We start from the raw sequence: 10,891 nt of genomic DNA, 5'->3' as shown, positions 1-10,891 counted from the left end.
TCAAAGCCAAACATTTAATATTCACAATGTAGGCTAATTCGTTTAAATTAAGGATAAAAGATGTAGCCTCGCTCACTGAGCTGTAAAGTTCTTTCTTTTTAATGTAATAACGCGTCACCATCTTTTAACAAAAGCGTCATCCCAGAGCTGAAACGCCTCTGATCTGTTTTAAATTTACTGTAACAAAAAAAAAAACACGGCTGGTGGTGTCAAGGTGAGGGGAGATGTGTTTTTCATCCCGGAGCCTCTCTGTCAGTCACCGCCTCACAGCCAATGGTAAGTTCGCCTCGGTCGGACCGACTCGCCGCTTGCTCCTCCAGTCCCTCCTCGTGCTGTCCTCACCGTGCACGCGCGTGGTACCCACGGTCGTGAGGAGGAGGAGGATGTTGCGCGTGAAGGGGAAATGGCTGCCGAAAACAAGCCGGAAGGTAAGAGAAATATAATGGGATTAATTTACTAGTATGACCGCGGTGTGATTTTAGAACAGTTGCAACTCTGTGCGGAGACAACACACGCGCGAGGACAAGTGGAGAAATTTTCGGTGGAAAACGTACTCCGCTGTTTTCCTCCGAATAGGCAGCTAAAACGTGGAGACATCACCTAGCCAGCTAATATTAGCTTGCATTCTAGCCAGCTACTATTCCCATCGTAGCCCACATTTAAAGCTCGCCACGGGGACAAACAGTCAGTGTGGTTAAAGTGCCGCGTTTACCGTTTATTTTGCTCACGATTCTTGTCAGACGACGAGCAATTCAAGTTGTTAACAACACGGCTAAGTTAATGACAACATGTCATTGGCATCGACTAACTTCTTGCGTTATTATCCAGCTTTAAAAAGCGGCGTGGTTGTGTTAGTTTATCTGTCAACACGGCTCTCTTCCGCCACCGCTATTTGCATTTTTTTCCGAGGCACTGTAATGGTAATATTGACATCTGTTTTAAAATGTATTAGTCGAGTTTTTATTTTATTTTATCCGTCTTGGAGAGGGTCGTTCACCCCCCTCCCCTCCGCTTGAAGCGCGAGGATGTGCATTGGCATTCAGCGAATAGTGTTTGCGAGTCAGAAGTGATGGTTTTTTTTCTTCTTTTTTAATGAGCGAATATTTTGTTTTCCGAATGCCAATTAAACCACTTGGCCCATATTTGGTTTTAAACACGGGCATCAAAACGTTGTAATGCCCGCTCCGCTTGCAATGCCCTATGCACTTGAAATGAAATGCCATCACACGAGAGGAAACAGGGAGGATGGAGAGTAGGATTTCCAGCCGCCTGCCCATTACACTACTTTACACATATGACAAAATGATGACTTTCTCCCCCTCAGCTTATTTCATACGGCTCACTAACTTAAAATGAAACGCACTAGACTTACTTATTTCCTGTTAAGTGGGATATTTTACTGCAAAACATGTGCATAAGAGATCTGTTCTCATTCAGATAGGCCCATTGGAATTTTTGGGTGAGCAATTAAACAACGCCTGTATGAAAATATTGATAAGATGTAGTACATCAATTCTACAGGATTTCTTTTCTTTATCCCAATAGCAGCTTTTTACTGTTAAGAGTATTTGAACCAGACAGGAATGAGTTACGTATTTACAATTTCTGTATCATGTTTGACAAGGATAACATTCTCAGATGATCAAATCATGAAGCAACTTAAACATGTACTTTATAGAATCTCAGAGAAAATGCTTTTTAACCTTATGTGCATGTTTACTTAAAATGTCCTGTTTATATCAGTGTGCTTGTTAGTGTGTCAGTTATGTCGTACTTTTAAATGTTTGACTTTAATTTTCTTCTCTTTGATAAGCAGGATTATATTTGAGTATAGCGATTGGCCATTAAAACAGTATGTTTATGCTTCCCCCCCTTAAACTTTGTGGTACTTTTCAATATTTATTCATTTATGTCGACCAATAGAGTGGAGCAAAAGCATCAGTCTAGACTTAGCGAGAGAAAAAAGGTTTCTTCATAAATCGTTAGGTCCTGCTGTTTCTGAGCTGTCACAACGTATTGTTGCAGGCTTCGAAATTGAATAGACCTCTGTCAGAGTTTGGTGTCAGTAACCTCAAATGTGAATTCTTTTTGATGTAGAATTACAGTAATGTTTCAAATGAATGTAAACAGATGTCCATGTGAGGGGGAAAGATAATAGACTGAATTCAGTTGTTTGGATGTCAGTGTGCCAACCACAAAACAGAGTCCCGCCAGGGGGTGGTATTGAGCTACAGAAGCACACTTACTCTATGAGGGATCTGTCTGTGGCTATGACAAAAAATGAAGACATCTGGTTTTGTGATAGTAATGACTTCACTGTAGTGTGTAGTCCTAATGTGTTCATCTACATAGCTGAACTTAACAAATAGGCTCCAGTTGTTAATCTCGATGCCTCTCCAACACCGTGAGCTCTCGCTGAAAACCCTGACTTGAAAGTCCCATTGCTGAGCAGGTTAAGTTATTTTCAGTGTTCCTGTGAGGCCGGTCAGTGGAAAAAGGAGGAGGAGGAGCAAGGGGAGCACTGAGAGAGAGAGAGAGCACTTCATACCTTGCGATTTCGTCTTATGCAAACCTGGCCCTTAAAGCTTTAACATAGAGCTGTCATGCTGAATCTTTACTCCTGCATCCAGTTGTTCTTAGTTTTCGCGGTTCATTAATGTAGAACATGGATTTTCGATGAACATCACTATGAGGGTTTTCACATGACATATCCCTGGATGTCAGGTAGCCACTGAAAGAGCTGAACAGTGTTTCCTTAACCTTTTGTCCTTGTGGTATGTGGGCAGTGCTGATCTCTCTTAGTTGTTTGGCAGGTCTTATGATGACCCATAATAACTGAGGGTTACATCTTGTGTTAAACCCAGGGGCCATGACCCAGTCTCACTCAGTGGTGTAATGTTCAAATCCTGGGGTATTTCTTTCTAGCCTAACTGATTGTCAGGGCCCTTGGGGGTATTTCTTCCCTTCACACTCATAAAAAGCACTGTGGTCCGTTACTTTAAGTACAAGGCCTGGAGGGCACTGAAAAGACAGGCTTGATAAGTCTTACACTGAGACTGCGCTGGATAAAACTACAGCCAGTGGTCTTATGAATCTACCAGAGCAGATAGTCGTAAAAATATTGCTGTACAATAGCCAAATTTGAGAAATATAACAAGCACTTTTGTAAACACTGGCTACAGTACTAACACTTTTGTGATGTTGGGATTCACCGGAAAAGAAAACACTGTGTGAAAGTTAAATCTCAATGCTTTTAACCACTAAGTCGAATCTTGATGCTGTCTTGTTTTTTTTAAACCAAGCACAACAGTGTATCAAATTTACATTCATTTGAAATTAGATAAAAAAGCAATGCCAGTGATGAAGGGATAGTTTACCGACACGTAAAACCCACACAGGTGTGTTAAATAAACAACATAAATCTAATGTTAATGCTGTTTGAACTTTGGAGGCTCCAGAAACAATCAAAGGTTGCTTTCTAAAATGCAGTCAATTAAAGCCAGTAACCTCAGCTGCGCGGGAAGGAATATTACTCTTTTCTTTTCAAGTGCAGTTTAAAAAAAGTTTCATGATGTTATCATTTCACTCAAAGTTCAGGGTGAGGCGGCGGCAAAACATCAAGTAAGCATGCAGTCAGCCATTAACTTACAAAAGTGCTTGTGCAGCAATGGTATAAATATTTCTCTGCTGTTTTGTAAAGAAGGATGAATTTAACCTCTCCGTGATTTCGGACCGCTTGCTCTCCCAGTTTTGTGTCGAATCAGGCGCTACATTTCCCCCACCGCCCCAGCCTTTTAATTGAATCCGTGAGGTGTGGATGGATGGGACCCAGATCCGGTCTGTGGTTGCTGAGATGTATCATTCCTAATGCCTGCCTGTAATAGACCTTTACTGACTGCTTTGCACGGCCTCCATTGATTGATTGTATCGATTCATCCAGTTGACCACTGATGCAATAGGGAGTGTTACTGACCCGCATCAAACCAGGCCAGAGCTACAGTGACCCTTATTGTTGGCCGTTTTTCTTATAGGTTCAAAAATATTCAGAAAATGGAGAACTGCTTTAAATGACAATAGACAAATTCACTATAATTTGTTATCATCATTATTATTATTATTATAAGCATCATATTCTTCCAACAGCTCTTGTTTGTTTGAATGTATTTCAATATGCTGTCTATTTGGGTTGATGTTGCTTGCATGGGGAGTTATCACAGGCTGGAAGAATGCTTCTTTTCCTCGATTTTCTCTACTTTTCTCTTTGCCTCCTGAAGGACTGAAGAAAGTTCGTAATCCGGATCGAATGTACAGATCAGCAGTGTGTTATGCTGGCCACGGTCCACCTAAGAGTATCAGTGATGACACAGAGACGAACAGTAAGAGTCAGTTATTAATACTGCATTGCCGCTCCAAGAGGCCACTAGCTGGCCAATCTATTATTCATCCATTGATTCATTTATTTACTTCTTGATTTCATCCGTCCCCATGCCCCCTCCTTCTTTTATTCTCCTCAAACACAACACCTCCTCCGGCTGCTCTGTTGATTGAAGTGTCTGCTTTACGGGATCATGCTGTCAATAGCTGAAGTGTTGTCGTTAACTAAGAGTGATTGTTTCAGGTTGAGGCCAGGGGATCAGGACCCGAGCAGACCCTCAGAGAGAACGCTTACATTTTGAGCCATCAATTACGGCCTTGTACTTGCCTTTTCTCTGCTTTTCTGAAAGCAGCGTTTGATGGGGGTGTTAACAATATGACTTTGAAATCTTGCAAAATTAAATGGTGTGTGACAAAAATATTTATGCATTGCAAAAAATGGTATCCTGTGATATATTTTTCCTTCAAATGGATTAATCTTTGCCTTTGCCTCCCTCCTATTACATTCTCTATGAGGGCTGTAGACTAGGGGCAAAGAACAAAGACAACACAACATCATGGCTGAGGTTTTAATGTCTTGTAAAAACCAGCTTCTGTGGGAATTGCTTCAGTGCACTTACAAGTCTGTGTACAAGCGCTATTTTCTGTCACACTCCCACACCCCCCAAAATTTGTAAGAACTCTTGATTTTATTTGTGGGTGATTTTCCCTTCATTCCTCTTTAGAAAATGTGTCTGAATTTTAGCCTCTGTCTTAGCCATTGAAAAAACTGTCTTCTGTAAAGCAGATTGTTTCTCAGCAGAAAGGAGCCCCTTCATTGTTAATAAATACACCAGTCTCTCCACTGCTGGAATACTCTGTTGATCTAGACTAGAGACTGGGTAATTAAGTGTGCTCATGTATTGTCATTTTTAAATAGAGACTCTGAAATCACCCCCAACCCATTGTTAGACTCCTCACTCGATAGCTGTCACGGGGAGAGTTCTGCTGCACCAAATCTTTTTGGTATTTTTTAAAAAGAGAATGTTTTGGAGAGATTTAATGGCAGGGGACTGCTTGTGCAGATCTGTGAAACAGGAGCCATAAAAGGGACAGTGTTGATAGACTTTTGCATTACCCCCTCATGTGTGACAGCTATGACTGACAATACATTTTGCCAGTCTTGGTATTTTCCCTCATGTTATTGCGTGGTATTACAGTATCCTGTACCCATGTCAGACACCCTGTTTAATGCGTTCAGCCTGGAGGCTTTTCTGCCTCACCAGGACACTCTGTAGCAGAATACAGCAGCTCAAACAGGCAGGTAAACCATTGATCTGAGTAATCGTCTGAGTAATTGTGGGAGTAGTTATGACACAGAAGGAAGGTCTTTCTTTGTGTGCATCTGTAAGCAAAAGAGAGAGAGTGAAAGAGAACGAGAGCAGGAGAGAGGGAGTGAGAGAGAGACCTCACCTCTGCTCTCCTTGAGATGGGATTTTTATGGATGGGTGAGCTTGGTGTGGGCTGAGAACACATAAAGAGTCATTTTCAGTTTGTTGCAGGCAGTTAACCGTGTGTGCATGTTTGTTGAACTTCCAGTAATAGGCCCAGGCTTTTTTTCTTCAGCTGTTTGACTTTTTGACAGTCTTCCCATATTATGCTTTATTACACTAAACTATTATAGCCACATGGAGCCATAGTGCATCCAGGGTGTAGCCATTGAGGGAATGTAAACAATGAATTCTGCCACCCTGCACACGCTGCATATTGAGTGGTCATAACGCAACTGCATTAGAAATTATGTCCAGCGATATTTAGTGTAATTCAGATCTCTTACTGGCATTCAGATTCTTTTTTTTTATCTGTTCCACTGGGAGGAAAATCATCCTAGATGCTATCGCTAAAAGCCATGTAATGTTTTCTTTGTTGTAGTTTTCTTGTAACATAGCAACGCCATAGTGAAGTTCAGTAAGACTTTCTTTTGCTTGTGGGCGGTTAGTAATTTCACTGTATGTAAGAGTGTTATCGAACAGACTATAGGCCAAATGATAAAGATAATTGGTTTCCCAGTCCTACACCAACACGTGGCTATTTTAAGTCTACATCCTCGTCTCCATGTCCCCATCAGCCTGTGGGGAGACCGGCCCCTGGACTATCGGCCAATCATTGTTATTACTGCCAGGGAAATTTGACACTGCTTATAATGTCCTGTGTTGTAGTAAAGCTCAACTCAGGATCTCCCACAAGTAGCAGGCTATACACTTTGGTCTAATCAAGTGCTCTGTTCACTAGTGGCCAAGAACAACCAGTCTTCTGCAATATAAAATCAATAATATATATATTTAACGCCTGTGCAAAAGCAATAGTATTATGTGACATTTGAAACATCTTGAAATAAGTGATTTTGTACTATCATGGAATGATATAGATATAGAAAAATGACAAAATGTAACATTTTTAAAAGAGCAAAAGGGATTTTTCATATGTTTAAAACTTTATTAAGTTAATTACATATTCTGCATATTTTTCGTTAACATTTTTAAATGAGTCAATGTCGTTTGGCATCAAATGATTATTGACATTAGCAATAATTCGGCTGAATAGCTGTAATAAGTCCTAATCTGAAGGCTACAGGTGCAACATCTCATTACTGTAAATACCACTGCAACAGATTCCTGCAGGTTAAACCCCCTCTTCACCTTTACTCCTTCTTCTTTCACGCCTCACAACCACAGTGATTGCTTTTAATTGACAGCATGTCGTCAGCTGACCACTGCACATTGGCTGTCTGAGTTCATCTCTGCTTCACTTTTGACCACATTCTTTTTCTTATTTTTTTGTCTAGACTTGTTTTGTTCATCTGCCAACATCTTTTAACAGCTTTCACCGTGTTAACCTGTCACTGCACGTTTGCCTTTGGTCTGAGCTTTAAGTCCACTCTGCCAATGGACTGGTTTGACATTTTGCTTCCTGTAGCTCTGGTCATTACACTTAGTGCATGTCACATCCCATACACACAACACACACACACACACTCCAGTTGTGAGCTGTTTGAATTTTAGAAACTTGTTATATTTCTGGTCATGTCCATGCATTTCCCTAACTATATTTTCACATGCCTTTTAAGGAAACTGCTGCTGCTCTGCTGCTGTAGAAACTGTTTCTTTCAAATCCCCTGCTAGTGATGCAAGAACAATGATTTAAATAATAAGTGATGTTGTACAGTTTATGTCCCTCTCACTGTGACTGCACAAGTATATGAGTGTTAGTCTGTCTATATAATGCAGGGATTAAAGTTAGAGTAGCTAATGTATTTCAGAAGCATTTTTTGTTATATTTGTTGAAATGCTCTTTACATCCCAGTAGCAATCAATAAATCAAATCCTCAGAAAAGAAAATGAATAAAATCCAGTATCTGTGGCTTTCGCAGGCCTGTAATAAGACAATCATTTCATTTGTTCCGAATGAAATGATTGGCTAGCCTACCTACCTACCTACATATCTACCTGCCTGCATGCACTCTGCCTGTGCACTCACTTTGGAGGGGGGCCTGAAGGGAGGGGGTGGGATTTATTTTATTTTATTTTTTACAGATGAGGAGGCCTCACCAGGTGAAACAATTTGGAATATTTATCTCTTTAAAAGGACTCAGTGTTGTTAAATAAGCTGAGTTCACCTCAGTTGAAATATAGATATCATGTTGGGAAATATGCAAAACAGGACATTACTTCATGATGTTAAAGTAATGTTAAAGACACCTGTGACCATCATTAGGGTAAAATTGTGATGCAAGACTCTCACCCTCCTTTGTATATGTTGAAAGGTTTGCTATTTCATGTTTGTTAGATATTATCATTCACTACCATTGTTAACTTTTTGCTGGGCTACAGTTTATGTGCAGCAGATGAAGGAGTATGTTTCCATTTCTGGTAGCTTGAAATCTCTCACCCCAGTTGAAGAAATATGTCTGAGCTAAGCTCATTTAGCTAACAGGGCTAATTTTGGACCTAAACACACCCAGTGGATGGCTGTCATCCAGCCTAATGATAACAGACATTGCCATAGGCCTAATACAGTTTCACAGTGCTTCTTACTGGACAGAGATGAGAGCCAAATGTTTATCCACAGAACTGTTTGTTCTTCTGTGATTCCCCTCCCTCATGTTTCAGGTATAGCTATAAAAGAACAGATACTGTTGCACTGTTCTTCACATCCTTAAGCTATATTAGCCATTGAACTGTAGTGGAAAATGTTTGCATTCAAACAGTTACTTTGGATATGCACCGCCAGCAGCGATTTGTTGAATGATCTATAGCCAAAACATTAGCTTGCAATTTCTCCACAATGTGGGCACAGATTAAAAAGAAAAACTGTCACTCCCAGAGCGCTCTGAGACAGAGACGGAAGAGAGAGGGTTTTGCGTCCAGGGCTCGGATATTGATTAAAGATTTGTTTTTGTCAGCCTTTCCAGTCTCATGACCCTCGCTCTCGTCTCTAGGGTGGGGCTGGAGCAAGCTAGCATGACAGATACCCTTAAATTCGGCCCAAGTGTTTGCTTAGAAGCCAGGATCAGTGATAATCCAAACATCAGCACATATATATATATATCTATATAACCATTCGACAGAGAGTGGTGTGAATTATGAAACACAGGCTGCCTCTGTTCAGTACACAAATGGCGAGTGATGGCAACATGAAAGCTGCAGACCTGTAGCCTGTGTGTTGAACACATCTCCTCTCTCTGTTTAGCCTTTTGTATGTGAGCTCGCTCATCAAGACCTAGAATGTAATTGGCTCCAGCGTGCCAGCTCAGCTCAGCACATCCTCTCATGTAACAAGCTCTGGTATCAGCCTGTCTTGCACTTTAGTGTTTTACAACCAAATAGTAGTTTTCTGTGTATCCCTTTCTTGGCTAATGCACAAGCAGTCATTAAGCCTGCTGTTTAGACTCCAAAATAAATATTAAACCTTACAGGGAAGTCCACAGAAAATGCAAAGAAGTGCCGTTCGTTTCAGGCTTCTGGTTAAGAAAACAACAAAAAAAAAGCTACATTAACATTTTCAAAGCCAAATTTATGTGGATAATTTGTTGTTTATGCAGTGATCAAATTAGACAATTTGATTAGGAAGAGCTTGTCTATATTCTGTAAACCTATTCCAAATCTGGCATACAAGCTATTCCCCCGTGGGTTGTTTTCAGCTGATGCACAAAGTACAATAAATGTGGATTTCCATGCCACAGTGGACAGATCTTTAATTAGTAAGCAATACTTTGTTGGAACACACACAGTTCCTCCTTCACATCTGTGGAAATGCCCGGTGGAAGGAACAGTAGACATACAGCAACTGAAATATTATTAGTATATATAAATAGCAGCTGAAAGAATGAAACAAGTTAGAGTTACGAGAGTGTTATTCTGTGGAAAAGAAACCTCAGCACTCAAAAAACAGTTATGTTGAGTTCACCTTTGTGTGCTTTGAGAGCCTCGAAAAAAAGGGTACTCTCAAGTTAGACTACCAGATTAGAGAAGCCTGGTACTGAACATCTGAAAAATAAGAGCCACATCTGAACTGCCTGGTTTATTTAAGAGCACAAAGCATAGTGCTCTGTTTAAAACATGACAGTAGTTAGCCTGTTCTTCAAAGAAGTACAGTCATAGATAAACCTTGAACACAGTGTCCCTCTGTATAATCTGATGTAAATGTACTAAAGGCTGGTAAAAGGCCTCTACTGTATATGGGCCATGTGAACAAGTTGACAGGCTGGACAGCTTCCTGGTTTGCCATCTTTCCTTTCCCCCTATTTTAGTAAATTAACATCAACACCAGCTTGTCTTGAATAAATAATGATTATGTTTTATGTATTTATATGTATTTTATTATTAGCTTAGACCAGTAGATATATGTGTCATTATATTAAATATTTGGTTGCAAATCCTTTGCACTGAGTGACTGTCTGAAATCTATGATCCACAGACATCAACAGACACTTGGCATGTTCCCTGGTGTTGCTCTGCCAGGCCTGTTCTGTAGCCATATTCATTTCTTGCTTGTTTTGGGGCCTTTTTGCCTTCAGCGAGTGAAACACATGCTCAGTTGGATTGAGGTAAAGTGACGCAGATTGGTATATATGTCTGTATGCATAGGATAATTTTCCTGCTGCAGTGTATTTTAAAAGTAAGACTATGGGTACAAAAGACGCATTCCACACTAATATGAACACCATAAAAACTGAAAGTCAGCACTATAAGCCCATAGTTTTTGTTTAATATCAAATCCTAGGGGCTGGAGAAAGTAGTGTAGCTGCACTCTATGTATATACATTTGAGATGAATTGTATTTGTTATTTTTAATAAATGTGTGTTAGGCAGGGGATGTTCAAGCTGTGAGAAAAGTTGTGGGGGGCGGAGGGAGAGACATGAGGCAAAAGTTGCATGAGGTGAAAGGCACAAGGTGCATGTTGGTATTCTGAAAACAACAGGGCTGTAGTTACTGTAGTTGCTTGGCCCGTTGATTTGTGCCGGTCAGCAGTTGGAGC

General features: G+C 40.5%; 1 protein-coding gene across 8 annotated transcripts in view; it reads left to right on the top strand.

The window, feature by feature from the left end:
• The first annotated feature begins 331 nt into the window (after positions 1 to 331).
• Positions 332 to 10,891, top strand: part of camta1a (calmodulin binding transcription activator 1a) — a 283,748-nt gene continuing 273,188 nt past the window's right edge. For 7 of the 8 annotated variants that reach the window (XM_038722942.1, XM_038722939.1, XM_038722937.1 and 4 more), the window contains exons 1-2: positions 332 to 428; positions 4,275 to 4,376. In XM_038722942.1, the coding sequence (XP_038578870.1) occupies positions 404 to 428; positions 4,275 to 4,376 (127 nt within the window). In that variant the 5' untranslated portion in view covers positions 332 to 403. The remainder of the gene's footprint in view (positions 429 to 4,274; positions 4,377 to 10,891) is intronic. The other variant, XM_038722938.1, reaches the window with a different exon arrangement.

Source organism: Micropterus salmoides, unplaced genomic scaffold, assembly GCF_014851395.1.
Source record: "Micropterus salmoides isolate LMB-PRFRI ecotype aquatic unplaced genomic scaffold, ASM1485139v1 Ms_hic_scaffold_16, whole genome shotgun sequence".
Taxonomy (NCBI): domain Eukaryota; kingdom Metazoa; phylum Chordata; class Actinopteri; order Centrarchiformes; family Centrarchidae; genus Micropterus; species Micropterus salmoides.
This window is presented reverse-complemented; position numbering and strand designations above follow the sequence as displayed.